Source organism: Mus caroli, unplaced genomic scaffold (assembly GCF_978045245.1).
Source record: "Mus caroli unplaced genomic scaffold, Mus_caroli_1 scaffold_5, whole genome shotgun sequence".
Lineage (NCBI taxonomy): Eukaryota > Metazoa > Chordata > Mammalia > Rodentia > Muridae > Mus > Mus caroli.
The window spans coordinates 67,869,688-67,897,121 of NW_028227260.1; the positions used below are offsets into that span (position 1 = coordinate 67,869,688).

At 36.7% G+C, this 27,434-nt stretch overlaps 1 protein-coding gene and 2 non-coding genes across 3 annotated transcripts in view; 1 reads left to right on the top strand and 2 right to left on the bottom strand.

The window, feature by feature from the left end:
• Tex11 (testis expressed 11) overlaps positions 1-27,434 on the top strand; it is a 209,617-nt gene that overhangs the window by 37,655 nt on the left and 144,528 nt on the right. Inside the window, exon 8 of the mRNA XM_021153053.2 lies at positions 10,066-10,151. Within this exon, the coding sequence (XP_021008712.1) occupies positions 10,066-10,151 (86 nt within the window). The remainder of the gene's footprint in view (positions 1-10,065; positions 10,152-27,434) is intronic.
• On the bottom strand, positions 11,881-11,944 carry LOC115030146 (U7 small nuclear RNA). The gene has a single exon (XR_003835771.1). It is a non-coding gene; the product is annotated as a U7 small nuclear RNA (small nuclear RNA).
• On the bottom strand, positions 11,957-12,018 carry LOC115030147 (U7 small nuclear RNA). Its single transcript, XR_003835772.1, has one exon. It is a non-coding gene; the product is annotated as a U7 small nuclear RNA (small nuclear RNA).

A 27,434-nucleotide genomic window follows, 5' to 3' on the forward strand; every position in this document is an offset into this window, starting at 1 on the left:
GCTGTGTGGAGCCTTTTGGAGGTTCTATTTGAGATCAGTTCTACTTTTTTAGCTGATCTTTAAAATGACTGACTTCCCTTGTTCTTTATCAGAAAGGGCATTCAAAAGGTGAAGCTGGTTACTTCTTAAATTTCTTTGTTCATCCCTTTATTGTCATATATTTTGCTAAGATTTCATGCTGCATAATCACAGAAGAAAAATGAGTTTATTTCCCTGCTGGCGAGGTTGAATGCAGTTAATGTCACTGTCCTAGTATTTTTCTATACTGGGATTTGGAGGTATGAGAGATTCAATAGGATAAACTCTGCTTTCTTCACTGGGTCTCATCAGAATTTGTAGATAAAGCCTTTGGCTTTTCTTTTTCCCCTTTCCTGACCCCTTTTCCCCACTGGCCAGTTTTTTCTTCAGTGTTTATGTTTGTTTTAGGCTTTACTCTTACAGAGGGATTAATGACAGAGATACAGTTGGATATTAGAGAGAATGTGTCAGAAGTTTTATAAATTATACTTGTGAGATTGTTAATTTCCCTAAAATATTTTGTTTAATGCAGAACTGAATTTATATATTTCTATACTGTTTATAATGTCCTAGGTACTCTATTAAGTTTTAAATATTAAACTTTTTCATGTTTACAAAAAGTTACAAATATAGTGTAATAATTTACATATCTTTTATCCAGAGAGTTGAGATACAATTTTTCCAGCTGTGACCTATATAGAATGAAGATTTAATCTATGATTATTATATTGGTCTGGAATATTTCTTCATCTTGCTTTGACACTTATGACCTTGACAGTTTTTAGGATGTGACTTAGTCTTGAATTTGGTGTCAGTTACTCAGAGAAGAGGCCCCATGTTCATGTTTTCATATTGATTGGCATACAAGATTGGTTTATCATAGTTTTGCTTGTACTAATTTTGATCAGGTATGTTGATAGCTCTGGTATTACTCTTTGTGGGTATACTATGTATATTGTGTTTCAATATGGATTCTAAGGTTCTCTTTTCTGTTTCTGTGAAATGAGATGAAAGTGGACTCTATCTGTGAGTAGCAATGGAATCTTGATGTTGGCATTGCATTGAATCTGCATGTCGTAACTTTCGGCAGCATAGCCATTTTCACATTATTGACTCTTCTGATTCATTAGCATGGGGAATTTTCCATTTCTATTATCTTCTTCGATTTCTTTCTTCAGTGTTTCAAAGTCATTGTGAAGGTCTTTCACTTCCTTGTTTGGATATCATTTTACTTTATTTTTTGAGGCAATTGTGAGTGAGGCTCTTTTCCTGATTTCTTCCTCAGTATATTTGTTATTTGTGTACAGGAAGGCTACTGATGTGTCTATTGTGCCCCTTTGCTAAAAGTACTTCTTAGTTTTAGAAGTTTTCTAGTGGTGTCTAGAGCCTCTTAGGTATAGTAGGCTAGTGTGAGCTTTCCCTTTCTTATTTTCATCTCTTTTCTTAATCTTGTCTTAATGCTCTAGTTAATACACCAAGCACTGTATCAAGTAAGAGTAGGTACAGTGGCCACTTGTCTCCTCTTGCTATTAGTGGAGACGCTTTGACTGTCACCTTATTCAGTATAATATTTATCTGAGGCATAAGATTTGTTTTAACGTGTGTGTTTGTATGCATGTGAATGCAGGTTGCTTAGGCCAGAAGAGGGCAACTGATTTCATGGAGCTGGACTTACCAGCAGTTGTGAACAACTCAACATGTGTGCTAGGAGCCAAACTCTGGTCCTCTGCATATAATATATATGTTCATAAAAATAGTAAATCTGTAAGTGTTGCTTCAATCAATAACCTTGTAGTTTTTTCACCAATCATGAAAAGCTAGCTGTAATAGAATTCAGAAAAACAAGGGGTCAAAGCCAGCCAGTTTGTATGTTGGCACCTACCTGTAGTACCAATCCTTGAGAGAGAGGCTTCCTTTTTCTTGAGCTTCATTTGGTCTGTGAATTGTATGTTGGGTATTCCAAGCTTCTGGGCTAATATCCACTTACCAGTGAGTACATACCATGTGTGTTCTTTTGTGATTGGGTTACCTCACTCAGGATGATATTTTCTAGTTCCATCCACTTCTCTGTGAATTTCATGAAGTCATTGTTTTTAATAGCTGAGTAGTACTCCATTGTGTAAATATACCACATTTTCTGTATCCATTCCTCTGTTGAGGGACATCTGGGTTCTTTCCAGCTTCTGGTTATTATAAATAAGGCTGCTATGAACATAGTGGAGCATGTGTCCTTATTACATGTTGGAGCATCTTCTGGGTATATGCCCAGATATACCTGGATCCTCTGGTAGTAGGATGTCCAATTTTCTGAGGAACCACCAGACTGATTTCCAGAGTGGATGTACCAGTTTGCAATCCCACCAGCAATTGAGGAGTGTTCCTCTTTCTCCACATCCTCGCCTGGGGTAATGGTTCAGTGGTTAAAGTGCTTGCATAGAAATGGAGACCTTGATTTTGTATTCCCATCACTAACATAAAGGCCCAGTTTCAGGGCATACATTTGTACTCCTGACTTGGGGATGTTCTAAAGTTGTTGACACAGATGGATCCTCAGAGACTAGCAGATTTTTGGAGCTCACTGCCAGTTAGTCTAGCAAATTAGTGAACTCCAGATTCAGTGAAAGACTGTCTCAAAATAACAAGATGGAAAAAGCAAGTGATGAAGATATTCAATATTAGGCTCTGGCCACCATATGCATGCCTGGGCATGAATACATATACCACAGTACATGTACACACATACACATATGATAAGGCAAGAAAGGGAAGGCAAAATGTGACAAAGTTATTTATATAATTAACATAGAAGTCCTCATACCAAACTCAAAGGTTGGTAGACAAGATAAATTTTAATTAATAATACTAAATTGGGCCTATTATCTATATAGTCTCATCTTAGAATTGTAGAATAAGTATTAGTATGAAATTATTATTTCCAGGTCAGTCAATATAGCAGTGGCTAGAGTAGTTCCTTTTTTATGATTAGTATGTTGTACATTTACATACCTATTTTCCATGTGTGTGTTTCAAGATAGGGTTTCTCTGTGTAGCTCTGGCTGTCCTGTAACTCACTATATAGACCAGGTTGACCTCGAACTCACAGAAATACAGCTGCCTCTGCCTTCTAAGTGCTGGGATTTAAGGCATGTACTACTATACCCAGCTTAGGTTTTTCATTACTTTTTTTTTTTTTTTTCCGAGACAGGGTTTCTCTGTATAGCTCTGGCTGTCCTGGAACTCACTTTGTAGACCAGGCTGGCCTTGAACTCAGAAATCTGCCTGCCTCTGCCTCCCGAGTGCTGGGATTAAAGGCGTGTGCCACCACGCCTGGCTCTCATTACTTTTAATGATAGGTTTTCTTTTGGCCAGTTTTATTCCATAGTTTTAACTTCATGTGAAATGGATTGTTTTAATACTAGGAAAGATTGGTACTTAATATGTACTTCTTTATAACTCTTTTCTTTTTTTTTTTGTTTTGGTTTGGTTTTTTCAAGACAAGGTTTCTCTGTGTATCTCTGGCTGCCCTGGAACTCACTCTGTAGACCAGGCTGGCCTCGAACTCAGAAATCTGCCTGCCTCTGCCTCTGCCTCCCAAGTACTGGGATTAAAGGTGTGTGCCACCACCGCCGGCTTCTTTATAACTCTTATGTGTTAATACTTATCTGATTGTTTTGCTGTCTTGGTATTAGACCAGATTTCAGTTTGGAGAAGTAAATATAACATAAAACACAGGAAATCATAATAACCATACAGTATCATTTTGGAATCCTTCTCAACAAAATACTTCTTTCTCCATGTACCAAATGTTTTAGTGACAGAGGTAAAGACAAGAGGTCAAATTTATGAGAGATTTGGATTTTTATAGATTTTGTGAATACAACCAAATGTTATTACTTATTTTATAATTAGGGAAGTGAGAAGTAAATAAGAGAATTTTATAATATTGTCTGTTTACTTCCCGTGAATTACTTAATCAGGAAACTTGGGCTCTTAAGATACAATGTCTTTGTTTCCATGTTTCATCTATTATTCTCCATATTTGAGAATTTCTATAGATCATTAACCCTAACCTCTGCACTTAGAAGTTGCCCTTAGATTATATTTCTGTTAACATGGCCAGTATTCCTTGTTATAGGTTACATTCCACTTTTGAGTTTGGGACTAGTTCTGCAGAGCCTGTGCTTTGGATCTTCCTGCCTCCTCTCTCAAGTTCTGGGATTACAGTCATACATCAACAGCACATGCAGTTTATGGAGTGCAGGGCTTAACATAGGGCCTTGTACATGATAGGCGAGCTACAATCCTTAGTCTAACCCAGTTTAATGTTGTACAATCTTTAATATAGATGTGGCTTTTATTTCTAGGAAACCTCAGTTCATATATTTTAGCATCCCATGTAAAGCAAAGAAAATATTTCTTGCTTGTCTTTTCTCTTTCCTTCTGCCCCATATGTTTTCCAGTGCTATGAATCAACGCTAGGGTCCAGGGCATGGCACACTCCTTTAAACAGTTATTTGTTTTTTATGAATCTTCTTATTTCACATTACATTAAAAATTTTTATGAATACAGGAATTTCTGTCTATTTTGTTCAGGGATGTATACTTAATTCCTAGAATGATGTCTACTATGCTTAGCAAATCATTGTCATTGAATATATAAATGAACAAGTCAATGAAGCAGAGTTGGTAATTTTCGATCATTTCATTTAAAAACATGCTACAAATACCTTTACAGATTTTTAGCCTTTTATACCTTTGTTGTTATGTTTAGTATTTTGTTATATTTTTTCCCTCTAAGAAGTAGCATTTAGTGTAAATAGATTTGTAAGAATGGTGAGAGCACAAACAGAAAATACAAAGAAACTGGATAAAGGCTTAGTATACATAATTATTCATCAGAATTTTGATTTACCTTTTCCTCTACACCAGTTCAGTTGTAGGCGACTGTGCAGTAAGTTGGTGAGAACATCACTCCGGCTACATAATTGGGATGGCCTTGTGTGAACCTGTGGGATCTGGAGCATGTAATGAGTTAAGCTGTTTCTGCTACAATGTCAGGAGTACATTTAAATACCAATGGATGCTTTGCAAACACATATTGGCAAGATTAACAAGACTTCTTTATTTTAGATTCAGATATACAGTAGATCTGATATGCTCAGTCATGCATATTGAATTTATACTTTTTGAATGTAGTCTCATTCAAAGGGAAATTTTTTTATAAAGAAAGCCAAGGCTTTATACATTACTCGTGAATAACTTGCCTCAGATCTTACATTCTTAATTGAGGTTCTGCTTTTTAGTCTTGCTCTGGTAAAATTTATAAAGAATTCCATTTTTATGGCTAGACTTCTATGTAGGTGATTTCTTTAAGTACTCAGGGGCATTAAGATAAATTATTAGAATTATAAAACAGCTTTACATGTCGTTTTCTAATATTTTGAGAGTTGAAAATTCTATACAAGCATGCTATTGATCTATTTCATTGATTTACCCATAACTATTTTCCTATGGTAAATTCATATACTTGTTCCTGCTTTTGTCTTTATAATTTATGTGAAGGAAATTTAAAGGAACCATTAAACTATTTCTAAAAAAGCTTTTTAGCTGGATAGTTCTTTGGATATTTTCCAAAATTTAGAAATTTTGAGAATTTTATTTTGTCTTTGAGTACATTTTCTACTGTAATACTTTTACTTGATGTAACAACCCAAATATTGTTGTTCATCATTTTGTTAGTCAAGTGATCAGATTTCTTTTTTAAAATATTAATTTTTTGAGAATTTCATACAATGTATTTTGATCATATTATTTCCCTAACTCCTCCCAGATCTACTTCCACCTCCGTACCTACCCAACTTTGTATCTTTAAAATTTTTTAAAATTATTTTTATATGAGCCAGATGTACTGGTGCATGTCTTAACCCCAGCACTTGGGATTCAGAGGCAGGTGGATCTTTGTGAGTTTGATGCCAGCCTGATCTACATAGTGAGTTCCAGGATAGCCAGAGCTACATCATAAGAACCTGCCCCCCAATATTATGTATATGGGTGTCTGCTTGCGTGTATGGACACCTCCTGTGCCAGTACCCACAGAAACCAGAAAGGGTGTTAGATCCTCTAGTACTAGAGTTAAAGAAGTTGTTAGTTACCATGTAGGTGCTGGGAATCAAATCTGGTTCCTTTAGAAGAGCAGCCAGTGCTTTTAACCACTTAAAAAAAATCTCATCAAGTCCAATTTGTGTTACCCAAATACTCTTGGGTATGGGGCCTTGGAGCCTGGTGGATCTGCCAGGAGTCACACCCTTAAAGAAAACTGACTCTGTCTCCCAGCAGCTATGGTTACTTACCAATAGCTCATGCTCACCCTCCCATCCTCTGCTCTGTTCTGACATTTTTATCTGTCTTGAACTTGGATAAGTCCTGTATATTTTCTCCAACTGCTGTGAGTTCACCTTGAGAGCACAGCTGTTATGGCTGCCCTGTTGTATTCATCCAATACCTCTGTTGTTTTTCTACACTCCTTTCCCATAAAGGTCCCTGAGCCTCTGTGGAAGGGGTGTAATATAGATATCCAGTGGAAGCTGAGTACTCCAACACCTCTTATTTTCTTCAAGTTGACCAATTGTGCATCTTCGTGCTAATTATCATTCACTACAAGAATAAACTCTGACAAGGGTTGAGAAATGCACTAACCTATGGGTATACAGTAAGTCATTAGGAGTCAGTCTAATCCTGTGTTCTTTTAGCAACATAATAGAAGTTCTTCTCCTATAATTTTTTTAACTGTACCCTGTGAGCAACTTACAAATCCTGATTTAAGAGTTTATAGTATAATTTTAAGAGATTTTATATTTATGTATGTATGTATGTATGTATGTATGTATGTATGTATGTATGTATGTATTTTTTGAGACAGGGTTTCTCTATATAGCCCTGGCTGTCCTGGAACTCGCTCTGTAGACCAGGCTGGCCTCGAACTCAGAAATCCGCCTGCCTCTGCCTCCCAAGTGCTGGGACTAAAGGTGTGTGCCACCACTGCCCGGTTTAAGAGATTTTTTTTGAGAGAAGAGTTCAAAGAAATAATAGAGAGAAAATAATTTTTGGTGGGAAGTAGAACCTTAAATAAGAGACTTTGTAAATGTAGAGCAGAGTAAGTAAGTTTACTTGTAAGAGATTTGGAGATCATTTGTTTGTGTAGTTGTTACAGTCTGTGAGAATTTGGAAATTAAGTGTGCTGTGTTTTAGAGCATTGATCAGTACTGAGGCCAAGCTGTAGTAATAAAATCTGAGTCCATGGAGGAAGAGGGGGGAGTGGGGGAAGGAGAGAGAGAGAGAGAGAGAGAGAGAGAGAGAGAGAGAGAGAGAGAGAGAGAGAGAGAGAGAGAGAGAGAGAGAGAGAGAGAGGAGAAAGAGAGAGAGAGAGAGAGAGAGAGAGAGAGAGAGAGAGAGAGAGAGAGAGAGAGAGAGAGAGAGTCATTCAGTCAGACACAGAATGGAATGCTGTGAGAGTATGTTCCTATAAGTTCCAAGAGGGAGTGAAGGCTGGAGTCAGAGACAGCTAGGAGAGTGCAGGGGGAAAGGAAGCCAGTAAGCATGTTTGTATGACTTTGTGGTATTATTCCTTGGCTCAAAACTTCTAGGATACCTTTTCATCTGAGCTGTAACACCATTAAAGGATAACTTCGTGTGTGTTTGTGTGTGTGTATATATGTGTGTGTGTGTGTGTATATGTATGTATATATACATATATATATATACATACATATATACACATACATACATATATATATGTGTGTGTGTGTGTGTATAAAAACTTTTTTTGGGGGGTGGTTTTCAAGACAGGGTTTCTCTGTATAGCCCTGGCTGTCCTGGAACTCACTTTGTAGACCAGGCTGGCCTTGAACTCAGAAATCCACCTGCCTCTGCCTCCCTAGTGCTGGGATTAAAGGCGTGCACCACCACGCCCGGCTGAAGCTTTTATAGTAGTAGGTTTCCATACGAATTTTTGAAAAGGCCTTTAAAGTTAGTTGTTCCTCCCCATATTCCCTCCTTTTTCCTGTCCTTATATCTCCCACCTCATTTATCCCTTCCTATTCAATTACTCCCCTTTCCCCCATATGTAACTGCACTCTACATCTCTTTCTTTCAAAGCTCTCTCCAATTCTATGGTCCCTTACAAGTTCCTTGACCTCTATAGGTATTCCAAATCAAACATATATCTAAATATTCAAAGCTGGTATCCACATATGAGAGAAAACATAATGTTTGTCTTTTTTGTTCTGGGTTACTTCACCCTGGTTGATTGTTTCCAGTTACAACTATTTAACTGCAAATAAAATTTTACTTTTCTTAACAACTGAGTCATATTCCATTTGTGTAAATGTATTATATTTTCATTAGCCATATCATATTTTAATTTTCAACTCACTAATTCATAGGTATCAGGGTGTTCCCATTTCTTGGTTATTGTGAATAGAGATACTTAAGCAAGTATCTCTATAGTAGGATATAGAGTCCTTTAGGTATATGTCTGAGAGAGTACTGCTAGGTCATACAGTAGATCTATTTCTAGCCTTTTGAACAACTACAGCACTGATTCCTATAGTAGCTGCAACCAGTTTATGTACCCACCATCAGTATAATAAATGTTTCCCTTTCCTCACATCCATACCAGCATTTATTGTTTCTTAGTCATTTTGACTAAGGTGAGATAAAAATTTCAAAATAATGTTGATTTGCATTTTTCTGATAATTAAGGATGTTGAACATTCAAAAAATGTATTTCTTGGCCATTTAGCATTTCAAATTTTGAGAATTTTCTCTTAGTTCTTTGACCTAAGTTTTAACTGGGTTGTTTGTTTTCTTGATGCTAAGGTTTTTTTTGTTGTTGTTGGTTTTTTTGTTGTTGTTGTTGTTGTTTTTTAGTTCTTTATTCTAGACATTAACCCTTTGTCAGATGTATAGTTAGTAAAGACATTTTTTTTTAACTCTGTAGGCTTCCTCTTAACTCATGATAATGTCCCTCGCTATACAGAAGGGTTTGGGTTTCATGATGTTCCATTTGTAAGTTGTTGGGTTCAGTACCTGTACTATTAGGTCCTGTTGAGAAAATCCTTCTCTATATGTAGAAATTGAAACATATTCCCTACTTCCTCTTTTAGTAGATTTAGGGTATCAGGCTTATATTGAGGTATTTGATCCATTTTGGAGTTAAGTTTTATGCACGTTGAACAATAAGGATCTAGTTTCATTCTTCTACACAAAGCTATTGAGTTTGACCATCACTATTTGTTGAAGGCGTTGTCTTTTCTGCACAGTGTATCTTTGGCCTCTTTGTTAAAAACCAGGTGGCTGTGTATGCATGGACTTGTATCCAGGTTCTATTCCATTGATCAGTGTGATTCTTTTTATGTTAATATCATGCTCTTTTTAAATTTTAACTTACTATTACTCTGTAGTATAACTTAAACCATGGATGATGATTCCTCCAGCAGTTCTTTCATTGATCAGGATTGATTTTTTTTATTCTGGTTTATTTTTGTGCTTCTGTATGACATTTACAATTGTTTTTTAAAATTTCTATGAAGAATTGTGTTAGAATTTTGATGGGATTAAGCTGAATATTAATTTGGTAGGATGGTTATTTTTACAATATTAATTTTATAAGTCCACAAACATAAGAAATCTTATTATTTTCTGGTATCATATTTACTACCAGTTACAAAGGAACTTTCAACTTCAGTCAATAATCTCTTATTTTCCATATATAATTCAAGTCCCAACTTGAATGTTTTGTATCTCTCTTTTATATAACTTGAGAAGTTTTTATATGGATGGTTATTTAAGTAGCCCTGGCTGGCCTGGAATTCATATGGAGACCAGGAAGTCCTCAAACTCATAGAGATCTGTCTGAATTTGTCAAAGCTGTGTACTACCATTTCTGGGCTGTTTTTTTTTTTTAAGATTGAATAGTTACTGATATTTTTTAACTTGAAGAAAATAATGAATCTTTATTTATTTACTTATTTATGTTTTTTATTACAGATAAAATATCTTCATGTACTCTGTTACAACCTTGGAGTAGAAACAAGCAAACGGAATAAATACAGAGAGAGTTCATTCTGGCTTGGGTAAAGTAAAAAAATGAAAATTTAGAAATATTATGATAGAGATGAGTTCATATTTACTGTGTACTACTTTGGCCATTTAAATCTTTTATGACTTCAAAAGGCAGCATGTCAAATTTATTTGCTTCCTTAACGTGTTATTCAGAATTCTCTAGAGTAATAGAACTGATAGGAAGTATATATGTTATAAAGGGAATTCATTATAATGACTTATAACTAATCTTGGCTCTTTGCACATTGGAGAGGCAGAGAGCCTGGTTGCTGTTCAGTCCATGAAGCTAGATGCCTCAGCATTTTCAATCTGGTGCCAGAGGCATTGAAGATTCCCATTGGAGTCACTAGTCTTCAGTACAGATTAGAACCTAATGAAGGTGGATTATGATATTAGCAAAGAATGGTTGCAGCAATAGAGTTAGATGAACTCACTAGCAAGAAGCAAAGGCAAGGAGGCAAGCAGCAGTGCTTTTTGCCAAGACTTCATCACTATCTGAGTTTTAGCCAGTGCAGGCCACTCTCAGGATAAATGTTCTTCCTTCAGTTAATCCTTCCTGGAAATGCTTGCACATTTCCAAATAGGGACAGATCCAGTCAAGTTAAAAACCAAGATTAACAGTCACAAGTCCACCTCTTGTCAACTTGACACCCAACCATATATTTTTATGTAATGCTTGATTTCCAAATGAAATCTATAGCATGCTGGGAATTCTGCCTAATATGATAGAATTATCCTACATATAAGTGAAAGCACAAAATTCCCTTGAAGGATAACCAGTTCCTTAATATTCTATAACTTAAACATGACAATACAGATTTAACAACACTTAACTACTGATGTTATTGATGTTATGTTACATGGTGTCGTAGTTTGAATGAAAACAACCCTGTCTTACTGTTCTGTTGCTGTGAAGAGACACCATAACCAAGACAAAAATGGGCTGGCTTAGAATTTTAGAGTGTTAGTCCATGATCACCATGATGAGGAGCATGGCCACAGGGAGACAGGCACAGAGTAGCTGTGGGCTTACATCCTGATCTACAAGCAGAAGATACATACATACATGCATACATACATACATACATACATACATACATACATAGAGTGACACTGGGCCTGGCATGGGCCATTGAAATCTCAAAGCCAACCCCCAGTTGACATACCTCCTCCAACAAGGCCACAGTTACTAATCCTTCCTAAGCAGTCCACTAACTGGGAACCAAACATTCAAGTATATGAGCCTATAGAAACTATTCTCATTTAAACCAATACATCCCCCCACAGGGTCTTATATTTTAATACTTAATCTCTAGTTTGTGCAAGTTTTGGGGAAAGGCTAGGAGATGTGGCCTTGTTGGAGGAGGTGTCACTGAGGGCAGGGTTTGAGGTTTTAAAACACTCATGAGATTCCAAGTATGCTCTCTCTAACTTGTATTTGTGGATCAACTGTGAGGTTTTATTTCTTCCTTTTCTCTGCTACCTGGGACACTAACCTTATGAAACTGCCAAGGTCCATCCTCAGCTTGGAGAGGAATTCCTGAGGAAGGGGTGTTTGGGAGAGGTGGAAGAACAACTCGAAGTCGATTGTGGGTACAAGCTAACAACTCTGTAGTCTGCTCAAGATGACTCCCTAGGCAATTCTGTACATAGCTCTTAGCTCTGTCGTGTGTCTGAGACAGCTCTGTACTCGAAACAGCTCTCTCTGCTTAAAATGGCTCTCTTTGCTTGAGATAGTTCTTGGGTTTTCTGACCAAAATCAGAAATCCTGCTAGAAAAATCTCTAAAAGAACATTAATAACTTTCTGGATAGCTCTTTGGTTTTCCAGCCAAAGTCAGAAACCCTGGTAGAAAAATTCTAAAAGAGCTATGTTTGTTCTCCAAGCAGTTTTCTCTGGGTAGCTCTTTCTCTCTCTCTCTCTCTCTCTCTCTCTCTCTCTCTCTCTCTCTCTCTCTCTCTCTCTCTCTCTCTCTCTCTTACAGACACACAGACCAAAGGCTAGTCTTTTATTTACATATCAATTCAGTCATTTACTCCATGTTTCTTTTTGATTATCCCACAAATTAGCATTTTATAACCTTAGCCCTTTGGTTCTTAGAAAAGGACAGCAAGTACATTAAAAAAATAAACGTAGCAAATGAATTCAGAGATCTGCTTGCCTTTTGTAAGCACAATAAGTTTAGCTGGGTGAGATCTAGACCTGAGATTACCATTCCTATCACACCTGGACCTAAACTCTGTCCCAGGCTGATCTTGAACTCAGGAACCTGTCTGCCCTTGCATAGTTGAGAAATTATATGTTCTCTTTCTTTTAGCTTTTTTTTTTTTTTTTCCGAGACAGGGATTCTCTGTGTAGCCCTGGCTATCCTGGAACTCACTCTGTAGACCAGGCTGGCCTCAAACTCAGAAATCCTCTGCCTCTGCCTCCCAAGCGCTGGGATTAAAGGCGTGCACTACCACCGCCTGGCGAGAAATTATATGTTCTTGAACTCATTTTTTTTTCAGAGTTTTTTCCTACAGCCTTAAGGACTCTTTCCAGTCACAGCATTTACCATTTTGCTGAGGAACACATTGTTGCCTCCTGGATTCATGCTGTTTCTAGTTATAATGGAGTCATTAACCTTAACAAGCCCCTGACAACCTTGGCAGGGAGAACATTTCCTAAAGGAGGAACGTAAAGTAAATTGTATACATTATTATACAAACAAGCCCCATGCCTAGAGCAATCATCAACACTTGTGCAGACCTACATCTTGCTAGCTCTGCTCCAGGGGTGGGAACTGTGTCACATCATCCCTTCCACATAGCCATGCAGGACTTGGCATGAAACCATATTCCAAATTAAATGCTTTCATTTATAAGTTGTCTTGGTTATGGTGTTTCATCAAAGCAATGGAAAAGTAACTAGGACAAATGGTAAAGATGCCAAAGGGCCAGCTCTGAAAATGTACATACAAGTAACAATATACAAATGGAACAGATTTACACACACACACACACACACACACACACACACACACACACAAACAGTGGAAAAAGAGGCCATGAATTTGAAGGAGAGTGGGGAGGAGTATATGGGGGTTTTTAGAAGGAGGAAAGGGTAGGATAAATGATTTAATTAAATTATAATCTCAAAATGAACAATAAAACGATTATTAAATAAGAAATGCCAACTTGACTTTAAAAGGAGAGGAAGGAAAACACAAATATATGCTTAATATATATGTATATATGCACAGAACTATTTTTAACAAAATAAGATGAAATGCTTATGGTTATTACAATCCTCATTTGGTAACTGGCCACATAGCTTTATCTGATATTTATATCTACTTTCTACTACCCATTCTCTTTTCTTAGTAGTTTTCACTTGGTTTGTTGGCTGGAAAAGTGACATACACTTATATTCCTGAAGAATCTCGACCATTTATTCTCCTGCTTCAGTTGGGTTATTAAACATTTTCCTGTTGCATACAATCACAAAATATAACCATAGAACACCAAGAGATGCCTTGAGGATTTCTGGAGGGTCAGACATGCTCTCTTTTATCTCTTTTGTGGTACTCCAGGTCAATCGCCTCTGCTGACACTGTAACTCTTTTTTAAGCCAGTTGACTCAAAGGCATCAGGGCCACAAAGTGACCCTGGGGAAATCTTCGTTCCTAGTTCAGTGGAATGATTGTTTTGTCTCATTGTCAAACCACTCCTTGCTTTACAACAAAGACTTAGGCCAGCAAAACATAAGGTTGTAAGAGTAGGAGTGTAAAATTTTACTAATGAGTCACTAGTGTTGACAGTGAATAATACCATTCCCACCCATCCATTGATTTCTGGGCAAAAATTAGTCATGAGAGGAACAGAACTATATGTTAGATAAAGAATCAGAATATATACAGTCCTCTAGAGAAACATCCCCCAATCTTATTGGCTGTTGCTATCTAGTTTGCATTGTGTATGTGCCATTCTACTGTTTTTTTTCTTCAATCTATGTGCCTCAGTATGGTTAGGAACATGGTAAAACCTATGAATTCCATGAGCATTCTTTGGCCGTAAAGTGAATTCCTTGATTAGAGCCAATGCTGTGTGAAATACTGTGATGGTGGATAAGTCTATAAGCGGTGGTATTGCTGAAGCATTATGTACTGGTAACCTTGGTTTCATTAATAAACACAGAAATACTAATGGATATTTTGTTTCAGCACACCAGCAAAAAATTTATTGGGGCTGCTTCTGCTGGGTTATTCCCTGCTTTGCTCCAGAGGGGATTTTCTGTGTTTTCTTCTTCTTCTTTTTTTTTTCCTTCCAACGTTTTTTGAAATAACATATAGGAAGAAGAAAAGGAATTCACAAAGTAGCAAAAGTCTGTGTCGTAGTCAGGGTTTCTATTCCTGCACAAACATCATGACCAAGAAGCAAGTTGGGAAGGAAAGGGTTTATTCAGCTTTCTCTTCCATACTGCTGTTCATCACCAAAGGAAGTCAGGACTGGAACTCAAGCAGGAAGCAGGAGCTGATGCAGAGGCTATGGAGGGATGTTACTTACTGGCTTCCTTCCCCTGGCTTGCTCAGCCTGCTCTCTTATAGAACCAAGACTACCAGCCCAGAGATGGTCCCACCCACAAGGGGCCTTTCCCCCTTGCTCACTAATTGAGAAAATGCCCCACAGCTGGATCTCATGGAGGCACCTCCCCAACTGAAGCTCCTTTCTCTGTGATAACTCCAGCCTGTGTCAAGTTGACACAAAACTAGCCAGTATAGTCTGCCTATAGCATTATATTCAGGAAAGCCCAATTCATAACTAGAATAAGAATCTATTCCAGAAAAGACAAAGTGCTGAAGTGCTGCCCTTTCTATGATGGAAGTTGTCCTACCATCAACTGTCATCAACCAACCATCAAATCATCGCTTGGTCTTTCTGGAGAATTGTTAAATGGAGGCTTTGTCTTTGTCACTGCTGTTAGCAGATTTAGTATTCAGCTTCAGCTATAGACAGACCAGCCTTAGTAAGAAGTACCTGTTGTCAAGCCTGTGCATAATCATCATTCATGCTGCAGTTGTCACTTTGTTCATGGGCACGTTGAACAGTGCCAAGAATTGCAGGCAAAGAGATTGACTGCTGTCTACAGGTTGGGTCATCTTGTCTACTTGATTATTCCTCTGCTGCAGCCACCATTTGGTGAGCATTTAAATGGCATACACACTTTTCTAGATCTTTTGTCTATTTGGAAAAGTAAACACACACACACATTCCCCAAATATTTTCTTACTCATTTTAAAATAATTTACCATCTAAGTCCCCAATTATCCAACAAAAGATTTTTTTTTCTGCCAAAGAATGAGTATGTAACCACACATGTGGCCATTTTTCCTTCCAAGCAAAATCTGTGTATTGCTTGAAATGTTTGAAAGTCTTGCATGTAGAGACATGCAGAGACAATAAATCTCTTGCTCCTCATAAGTAATAAATAGGGTAGCAAATGTTTTTAAAATGCATAGATCTTTCAACAGTTTACTCCAAACTCCATACTCTTCAAATTATCAGCAAAGTCTTTATCAACATTTAGTTTATCAGAATTAGAAAGCCATCTGTAGAAACCACTAAACCCTTTAGAGAAATTTATTCTTAACAGTTCTGTTTCCTAGTAACCACTCTTAATAATAAAACGTTTATCAGGCAGAGTTCTGTAAAAGAACAGAATCAATAGAATGTTATATATTATTAAAGTGAATGCATTAGGTTAGCTTAAAAGATAGGGGCTGTGCAGTCAAACAGTAGCAGTCTGCATACTGGAGAGAGAGAGAGATCCCAGTAACTGTGAGTCCAATAAACTGAATGCCTTCACAGTCCCAATCTGTGGATGGAAACGTGAAAGCTCCCTAGTGTTGCAGCTATTGAGTGCATGCTGGATGGCTGAAGAGGCTGGAGTCTGATATGAGAGGTGTATCTTGGCAGTAGCCAAATCAGAAAGAAGGGAAGGAAGGTATGCACATGCTAATCTTTCCATCTGTGCTACCTATTACAGCTCAGATGGAAAGGTATCCTGGCAGTTAGAAGCCAGGGAATACCACAAAGTCATACTTCACAACAAACCTCACACAAGAGATTTATTGAGAGGGAAAACCACAGGAATATTTTAATTCTGCCAACCCATGAACATGGGAGATCTTTCCATCTTCTGATATTTCTTTAATTTTTTTCTTCAGAGACTCGGCATTCTTGTCATGTAGATCTTCCTTTTTTTTTTTTTTTTGTTAGAGTTACACCAAAATATTTTATATTTTTTGTGGCCATTGGGAAGGGTGTTGCTTCCCTAATTTCATTCTCAACCTGTTTATCATTTGTACAAAGGAAGGCTACTGATTTGTTTGAGTTAATTTTGTATCCAGCCAGTTTGCTGAATGTGTTTATCAGCTGTAGAAGTTCTCTGGTAGAATTTTGGGGGTGGCTTATGACTACTATCATATCATCTGTAAATGGCGATACTTTGACTTCTTTCCAACTTGTATCCCTTTGATTTCCTTTAGTTGTGTTATTGCTCTAGCTAGAACTTCAAGTACTATATTGAATAGGTAGGGAGAGAGTGGGCAGCTTAGTCTTGTCCCTGATTTTAGTGGGCTTGCTTTAAGTTTCTCTCCATTTAATTTGATGTTGGGTATTGGATTGCTATATATTGTTTTTACCATGTTTAGGTATGTGCCTTGTTTCCCTGATCTCTCTAAGACCTTTAATATGAAGGGGTGTTGGATTTTGTCAAAGGTTTTCCCAGCCTCTAGTGAGATGATCTTGTGTGTTTTTTTCCATTCAGTTTGTTTATATGGTCAATTACTGTGGTAATATGCTTGGCCCAGTAAGTGGCACTGTTAGGAGGTGTTGCCTTGTTGGAGTGGGTTTGGCCTTGTTGGAGGTGTGTCACTGTGAGGGTGGGATTTGAGACCCTCTTCCCTTGCCTTGAGGAATCTAGTTTTCTCCTGTTTGCCTTTGGAACAAGATGTAGAACTCTCAACTCCTCCAGCGACATACCTGCCTAGATGCTGCCATGCTCCTGCCTTGGTGATAATGGACTGAACCTCTGAACATATAAGCCAGCAATGGAAACTCAAAGACAATTACATTGATGGATTTTTGTGTATTGAACTATCCCTGCCTGCTTGATCATGGTGGATGATGTTTTGTTTTGTTTTGTTTTGTTTTTAATCTGTTTTATCTGTTTTTGGATTCAGTTTGCAAGTACTTTACTGAGTATTTTTGCATCAATATACATAAAGGAAATTGGTCTGAAATTTTCTCTTTTTGAGTCTTTATGTATTTTAGGTATCAGAGTGACTGTGGCCTTGTAGAATGAGTCTTGTAGTGTTCTTTCTGCTTCCATTTTGTAGAATAGTTTGAGGAATATCGGTATTAGCTCTTTGAAAGTGTGGTAGAATTCTGTGCTAAAACCATCTGGTCCTGGGCTACCTTTTTTTTCTTTTTCTTTTTTTGGTTGGGAGACTTCTAATGACTCCTTTTGTTTCCTTAGGAGTTATAGTACTGGTTAAATAGTTTAACTGATCTTGATTTAACATTGATAAGTGTTATCTGTCTGGAAAATTGTCCATTTCATTTAGATTTTCTAATTTTCTGGAGACTTTTGAAGTAAGGCTTAATGAATGATTCTTTGAATTCCCTCAATGTCCATTAGTTATCTCTCCCTATTCATTTCTGATTTTGTCAATTTTGAAACTGTGTCTCTGTCTTTTGGTTAGTTTGGCTAAGGGGTTGTTTATCTTATTGATTTTTCTCAAAAGGACCAGCTCTTTGGAATGTTTTCTTTTTTGTATTGTTTTTTTTGTTTGTATTGTTTTCTTTGTAATTGATTGATATCAGCCCTGAGTTTGATTATTTCCAGCCTCCTGCTCCTCTTCAGTGTGTTTGCTCCTTTTTTCCTAGAGCTTTCAGGTGTACTGTCTTTCTTTCTTTCTTTCTTTCTTTCTTTCTTTCTTTCTTTCTTTCTTTCTTTCTTTCTTTCTTTCTTTTTCAGGTGTACTTTCAAATTGCTGGGATGAGAACTTTCTAATGTCTTTATCATATAATGGAATACTTTAATTTATTTAAGATTTAAACACTTTACTAAAGAAAATGCATCTTCATTGAAGAAAATTTAGGATACAAAATGCTAAACATTTTAAACAAACTTTATAGAATAAAATCAAAATTTGACAGTTAATATAATGTCATAAGAATACTGAGATAAATACTCTCAAGCACTCTAATGTTTTTGGGTTGTGGGGTGTGGGGTTGACAATGCTGAGATTTTAAAAAAAATTCTTTTTGTATTTTTTTTTTTTTTACAGTCCAGTCATTATCCTGCTCCAGGTCTACCCTCTGACTGTTCCTCATCCCATACCTCCTCCCCCATCTCCAAGAGGATGTTCCACCCCCACCTCACCCCACCAGACCTCCCCATTCCCTGGGGCCTCAAATCTTTTGAGGGTTAGGTGCACCTTCTCTCAGTGAGGGTAGACCAGGCAGTCCTCTGATGTACATGTGTTGGGGGCCTCATATCAGCTGGTGTATGCTGCCTGGTTGGTGGCTCAGTGTCTGAGAGATCTCAGGGGTCCAGGTTAGTTGAGACTGCTGGTCTTCCTATGGGTTGCTGTCCTCCTCTGCTTCTTCCAGCTTTTCCCTAATTCCACTACAGGGATTCAGGCTTCTGTCCAATGATTGGGTGTAAATATCTGCATATGATTTGGTCAGCTGCTTGTTAGGCCTCTTAGAGGGCAGCCATGCTAGGCTCCTGTCTGTAAGCACACTATAGCATCAGTAATAATGTCAGGCCTTGGAGCCTCCCCTTGAGATGGATCCCAAGTTGGGCCAGTCACTGGACCACCTTTTTCTCAGCCTCATCTCCATTTTTTTAAAACAGCTTTATTTATTAATTTATGTGAGTACGCTGTAGCTGTCTTCAGACACAGCAGAAGAGGGCATCAGATCCCATTACAGATGGTTGTGAGCAACCAGGTGGTTGCTGGGAATTGAACTCAGAACTTATGGAAGAGCAGTGAGTGCCCTTAACCACTGAGCCACCTCTCCAGTACCTATTTTCAAGTTTTTTAATAATAAAGTTTTTAAAATAAAAATTTTAAAATAATGCAGTTAAACTTCCCATGGATTTTTTTTTCAGTTTCATCATTATGTCCTCCAGTTTCAGATTTGCTTTATTTTTCTTTGCTATGATTTGGATTTGTTGAACTCATTTTGTTCATGTATTGTTTCTTAATTTTCTTTAGTTGTCTTTTTTCATTTTAGTTCACTGAGACTTTTTTTCACATTTTTTTCTTTCTATTTATTTTATATGAGTGCTGTATCTGCATGTATATTTGCATGCCAGAAGAGGGCGTCAGATCTCATTACAGATGGTTGTGAGCCACCATGTGGTTGCTGGGAATTGAGCTCAAGACTTCTGGAAGTGCTGCCAGTGTGCTTAACCCCTGAGCCATCTCTCCAGCCCCATCACTGAGACTTTTAAAAAGCAAATAGTTAGAAATTTTTTGGTAAATTTCCATTTATTTAGTGTTGGTGACTAGTGCTTTAATTTGTTCCATGTTTCTTTCATTATCCTTTGTTCTTATAACCATGCTTTGCTATGTGAGCATTCAATATCTTTTCTGTGGAGACCAGAATACTGCTTGTTTTTGTGTGTGAGATCTTACAGTATTAGGTTCTAATGAAGTAGATTTACATATTGAATTCCCTGGAACCTCATATCATGAGGGTCAACTTGGACCTGGAGCAGGCTTGAAGTCTGAATATGGGATAGCCTGCTAGGATATGTCTAGAGTTTAAGTTAATAGAAAGTTGCTTAATATGCTTGGTATGATACTGGATTTCCTGCAACCCAGGCTTACAGGAGCCAGCATCATCATAGGATATGTCTGCAGCCTGAGGCTGTAAGAGCAGGATATAAGTCTTTACCTCAGAGATTTGGCTGTCACTAGGCAATTTCTGGAGAAGTGGGTACATGCTCACAGTGGGACAGACTTCTAGTGTGGGTCTATAGTTTTGGACTCAGGAAAGACCTTCAGTTTTCTAATTATGGCAAATAAAATCTGGGAGAGGATTTTATTTTTACTATACTAATTACTATTTCTTCTGGTATAGTCAAATAAAGTTGACATATTTTTTGCTTTGTTAAATAAGTTACTTTTGCATTATAGCAATTATATATATATATATATATATATATAATTACATAATATACATAATATGGAAAGCTAATTTTCTACACTACAGTACCATAGGTACTGACTATTAACATTTTACTTATATTCTTTTGGCAGCTTTCCAAGAATAGTTATTTAAGCATCTTTTACATTTATTTGTATATGTATATTAATAGGCATACTTAAGCTATCTGGGGGACAAGCAATTATATGGCTCAGTGGGTAAAGGCACTTGCCACCAAGCCTGATAACTTGAGTTCCATCTCTGGAACCTACATGGTAGAAGGAGAGAACAAAAGCCTACCAGTTGTTCTATGACCTCCATATATGCATTGTTGCTTTTGATGTCTTACACACACACACACATACACACACACACACACACACACACACACACACACCACATGCACACAAATAAATGCAAAAGATGCTTAAATAACTATTTTTGGGAAACTGCAATGGAATATAAAAAATGTTAATAGTGAGTGCTACTGAGTCTACTCTCCAGTCTGTAATAAACATAACTTTAAAAAAAAAGCTTTTTGTAAGTCATGCATGGTATCTTATACTTCTGATACCAGGATTTGGAAGGCTGAGGCAAGGGAACTGACATAAGTTTGAGGCAAGCCTGGGCTACATAATGAGTTCCATGCCACCTCAGTTGTGGTACGGTATATGATCTTTCTCAAATACTAGTTAAATGAATGAATGAGTGAATAAGTAAATAAATAAAATAATTTTGCTTGTGGAAATTAAAAAAGATTGCAAAAAATTAAGACCAGTTTCTATAAAATTACTTAAAAACAAAATAACAAGAATTATATTGCTGATTTAAAAATTTATAGTATTCAGGTTTAGTGAACCAAAATTATGTAATTTCCATAATGGTTTTAAAAATAGCTCTTATATGTACATTCTTTGAGGTGTTTTTATTTATCACCACTTGTTCTTTACTGTTGCTACATATGCTAGAAGGGCTGGGTATGTGGCTTGCCATGCATGCCTAAGGCCCTGAATTTGAGTTTCAGCATTTCTGGAAAAAATTGAAATGTATACCACCAGAGATACTAGAGTCCTTATTATAAAAAAGTAAGTAAAATACAAAATACAAATGTGTTATATGCACAAAATTAGTGGTCCAGTAATATGAGCTTAAATAAAATATATGTGAGTTTTAAGTGCTTATTAATGTTATTTAAAAATTTTACTGTTTTCAACTAAGTTACTGACAATTTGGCTTTAAAAATAATTACACACACACACATATGTCAATGTAGTGTGAGCTGGGAGAAATTGCAAAGATGTCAGAAAAAAATCCTAATTGTCAGCTGACTTTGACTCATCCTATTATTATGTGTCACAATGTCTTAGCTTGAAAAAAAATAAGTACAATATCATCTATATCATATGTGTGTAGTGAGGATTACATAAGTATCCAAAAGTAGTTTTACAAGTTAACCCTCCCCCTAGTGGTACCTTTTTAATTTTCTGGCTTATTACTGGTACTCTACATTAAATACACAAATCTAAAGATTTGATGCTATGGGAAACATCATGCAGTGTGCACCTTTCTGGGTGTTTGTTATCTCATTCAGTATAATTTGGGAAGGGACATAGTAGAACATGAGTTATATGAAGAGAGGAAGGGGAATAATGGTGTGGAGATTTTAAGTGGGGAAGAAGTTGAAGCATAGGGCAGAGGAAGGGCTGGGATGGTGGCAAAATAACTGCCACTAAGGATGGTTGCAAAGTAAAAATCTGAAACCTAACATTTTATATGCACACACACACACACACACACACACACACACACACACACACACAAAAAGGAGAAACTGTGAAGTTTGGGAAGAGATATGGGAGAAGTATCTGGGAAAAGGTGAGGGGTGATTATGATCAAAGTATATTGTATGCATGTATGAATTCTCAAAGAAAAAATGAGAAATATGTTGAAAATATTAAAGATTTGTCTATTGCTATGATGAATTATTTAAAAATAATTATATAAACTGATTTTAATGGAAATGAAACATATTAGCACCATCTAGTGGAAACACAAATTGTGCAATAATAATTTAAATGTAGAATATAATTTAATAAACATTAATTTAGAGCTAGAGACAATCTTATGAATTGTCTAGTTTAGGAATTTAGAAACCATTTTATGTAGAGCTCTTGAATCCTGCCTGAAAAGTGCATTCTCTAAGTTATACTTTAAATAATTTTCGTACTTAGTATTTTCTTGTAAGACTTTTTGAAAAATTCTTTGCTTGCTTATAAAATGTTTGAAAATGAACGATCTAGATAACTTCAGTTCTGCATAGATCAGGAAATAGAAATGTTCCCAGAGTAAGATATTTGTTCTAGGGTGCACATCTCAGGTGTTAGAGCTTTAATTTTCTAAGGATAATCTTTCTCCAAGTGTCAATAGTGTCTGTTTCTTCATTCCTGATTTTAATAATTTAAAACTTTCTGCTTATTTTTCTTTTCAATAATGTTAACGGCTTTGCATCATGTATTTGATCTTTTGAAAACACCAGATTTTGGGTTTCTTAATTCTCCACTGTTTTTCAGTTTTTATTTCATTTCTATGCTAATCTTCATGGTTTCTTCTGTATTTACTTTAGATGCTTCTCTTTCTCTCTTATCCTTGGATAGATTTTTTTTTGAGTGTTGATTTGATACCTCTATTCTTTTAAAGCATAGGGGTTTCTATCTATATGTTTTCCTGAGGGCATTATCCCATAAGTTGTTTTTTATGTTTTTTTTTTCTAATCAACTCAAGGTATTTTTCTAATTCATCCTCTAATTTTATTAATTGAACCATTGGTTTTTCACTTGTATATTGTTTAATTTTTACATTTACTAATTCACAAAATTTCCTCTTCAACTTAATGTTGAAAATATGTTTTATATATTTTATGTTACAGTTCTCTTAAATCTAATGTGATTTTTTTTTTTTTTTTGGCCAGCATATATTCTGTTCTGACATACCTTCTATGTTCATTTGAACAGAATATTGGTAGTCTGTGCTATAAATGGCTTTTTGAGTTTAGTAGGTTTATAGTATTGTTAAGTGTCCTGTATATGTTGTAAATTATACTTCTATCCACTATTGAAAGAAGATTATCAAAGATCTCAATTATTATTGAGTAATATACTTTTCTCTTCCCTTTTGTCAGATTTTCTTTCAGGTATTTTTGTGGCATGTACTTACTATAAAATATCTCTCCTTTGTTTGATTTTTTGAAACATGGTGCCATTTAGTATATGGTGGCCATTAAATATAAATAAATTAAATAATACAATAAAACTATATAGTGAAGCATGGCCTTGAACTCCTGGTCTTTTGCCTCACTCTCCCAAGTGTTGAAATTACAGGTGTGCACCACCATGCCTGGGTCTAAAAATATTCTTCTTTATCTCTAGTGACTATTTTTTTTTTGTTTTGAAGTCTATATTACCACAGTCACTCAACTATTCTTATAGTTTTTATTTTGGAACATTTTGTTCTATCCATTTACTTTCAACTTCTTTGTAGCTTTGAAATTTTTGTGGATGTTATAGATAACATGTAGTTGGATTTTGTTTTTTTAATGTAATATGAACATCTGTGAGATATTATTGTATTATTTAATCAATGCATATTTAATATTGCTATTAGTATTGGTAGATGTTTTCTTTGTTCTTTCCTAATGTCTTGTGATTCCTTTTCTTTCCTTGGCTCTTTTACTATCTTTTTGTTTTTTTTATTTCTCACTTAAATAAGTATACAGAGTGATGAATTTTATTATACTTTGTCCTTACTCATCTCTTTTCATCATCACTCCCTTACCCCATTTCTCTGTGATGGTTAGTGTTAATTTTTGACTTGATAAAATCTATAACCTCCTAGAGGTGGGCCTCTGGGCACACTTGAACATTAATTTAGGTAGAAAGGCCCATCTTAGTTTTGGGTGAGACCGCTCTCTTGGCAAGGAATCCTGGTCCAATTAAAAGGAGAAAGTAATCTGGAGATTAATATACTTTAGTTCCTCTGTCTTTAACCTCGATTGTGGCTTTAAAAAAATTTTTTAAACATTTATTTCATTGGACTAAGCATGGAGAAGTTAGAGAATGAAGGAGCTGAAGGGGTTTGTAACTCCATAGGAAGAACAAAAATATCAACCAACCAGACTCCCCAGAGCTCCCAGGAAATAAACCACCAAGGAAGGAGTATATACATGGAGGAACCCATGGCCCCAGCCGAATATGTAGCAGGTGATGCTTTTGTCAGACATGAATGGGAGGAGAGGCCCTTGGTGCTAGGAAAGTTTGATGCCCCAGTGTAGGGGAATGCCAGGGTGGGGAGGCAGGAGTGGATGGGGGAGTGGATGGGGGGAGCACCCTCATAGAAGGGGATTTCCCGAGGGGAAAGGAGGTAAAAAAAACCACTAGGCCTGGTTTGAGCTTCTGAAACCTCAGAGTTCACCCTGTCAGAATGACACTAGCTTCAACAGGCCACACCTACCCCAACAAGGCCACACCTCTTAATCCCTTCAAAGTAGTGCCACTCTCTGATGACTAAGCATTCAAATATATGTGCCTATGGGGACCATTCAAGCCACCATAAAAGCACAGGCTATGACATTCATATGCACAAAGGTGATGGCCTAGAATGATGGTAGAAAAAGAGCATCCCTTTGTTTCTTGATTGTGAATGCAGTTTTTCCAATTGCTTCAAGTTCCTGATGTCTTTATTCTCCCACCATGATTGACAGTACTCCTAAACAGAAAGCTGGATAAACTCACCCTGAAGTCACTTTTTGTCAGTGTTTGAGTCACAGTGACAGGAAAGCAACTAAGCTAACTCTCCAACCGCTTTCTTGCCGGCCCCTCCTCCCGAGAGTCCTCCTTCCTGCTATCATGCTAAGGCATTACATTACCGTTTCTTTCTTATTCTTCCCCTGGCCCGCTTCTCTCATGGTTCTCTTTTTTTATTTTCACCCATTCCCATCCATGTATATATGCATACACACATACACACAAGTTTAAATCTAGATTTTGTGTATGACAGACAACATGAGGTATCTGAGTATCATTTATTTAGCACAATAGTGACCTCCAGCTCCATGCATTTTCCTACAAATAACATGGATTTATTTTTTTCTTTTTAACTGACTAAAATTCCATTGTGTTAATGTACCCTAATGTTGCGGCCTGCCCGCAGTCCGCGAATGGTTCAACTAAGAATGGCAGTTCGAGCTGAAAAGAGAGGAAGCTAGACGGGGCGGGAGAAAGAATGGGGCCAAGACGATTCCATGTTCAAGGCCCCCCTTTACTAATTCCAACATTCAGTTATAAAGGAAGGGGGAGGGATCCCAATTTCCCGCCAAGTAACTCGGGGTCCAGTAGCAGGACGAACACGTGTGTGCCTCCAAGCAGCAAAGCTGACAGGGTCCAGCAGTGGGCGTGGCAGAACGAATGAGCAGGAAACTCCACCCTTGAGCAAGCAGGTTCAAGCAGGTGGAGGAAGAGAGACCACACCCTAATTTTTTTTTATCCATTCATCTGTTGGAGGACATTGAGATTAGTTTCTTTTCTTATTGAAATTAATGCGGTTGTAAGTATAGATGTGTATGTATCTTCACAGGAAGTTAATTTAGAATTCTTCAGGCATATATCCCTGAGTGGTCTAGCTGAATTGTGTAGTAGTTCCAATTTTTTATTTTTTTAGGAACTTTAAGACTGACTTCAAAAGTGGCTGTGTGAGTTTACATTCCCACCAATAATGTATAAAGATTCCTCTTTCCTCACATCCTTGCCAGCATTTGTTGTCTTTAAGAATTAATGTGTCTATGTATGTAAGTGTTCTGTTTGAAGATGCATATATGACACAGTTTATGTGGAGGTAAAAGGTAACTTTGTGGAGTTGGTTTTCACCTTCCACTATGGATTTTGGGGATCAAATTCAGGTCATAAGGCTTGTAAGAAAAACATTTTACCAATTAAGCTACCTTGCCAGCAGTCCTTTGGATTTAATTCGATTTATGTTATATTTTTCTTTATGACCACCAGACTGACTAGGATGAAATGAGATATGCTCTCAAACAGTTTTAATTTGAATTTCTCTCATGATTAGAGATGTTAAACACTTTTCCACGGATTTATTGGACTTTGTATTTATTTTGAGAATTCTTTTTAAAAAAACTTTATATGTTCCAATTTTTATTAGCACAATTGATTTAACATAGTGATAGGTTCCACAAATATATTTCCAGTCACCTATATCATATACTTTGACCATATTCACTCTCCTTAACCCTTCCCTTGTTTTCTCTCCCATCCCCTCTCTTCCTTTTCCCTTTCTGAAATCATTCCCTTTTCACCCCCCTTTCATGTTCCACTCACCCTTAGGGTCCACTGTGACATTTGTCATCTTGAGTCTGGGTTGTTTCACTTAACATGGTTATTTCCATTTCCATCTATTTTCCTGTAACTGCCATTTCATTCTCCTTTATGGCTGAATAAATCTCATGTATGCTTTGTTCAATTCATTAGCCCATTTTTAAAATTTATTTTTTGATGTTTAAATTTTGCATTTCTTTATACATTCTAGATGTTAATCACCTGTGTGGCATATTTGTGTGACAAGAATGAAATGAGACCCATGTCCGTCTTCTAGTACAGAAAATAAATTAAAAGTGACTGAGCAGCTTTAACTCAGAGCCAGACACTAGCAGAGTGAATATAGGGAGGCCATGGCAGGATGCAAATATATGAAAGCTGCCTACAACTTAAGAATTCCTCATAACAAAAGAAATTATCATCAGAGTGAAAATTTAGAGTACAGAATAGGAAAATATCTTTGCTATTCATCTGATAAAAGATAAATATCTAGAATACACAAAGAATTCAAACAATAAAAATATGCTAACCATTAAATTAACTCCGTGAAATTAACTGAGTTTCCAAAAGAAAAACATACAAGTAGCCAACAAACACTTAGTATTTAGTATCCTTATCCATCAGGGAAATGAGAATTACAAGTACTCTGAGATTCCACCTTATCCCAGTAAAAGTGGCTAACATAAAACAATCAAGCAAGTGAACAA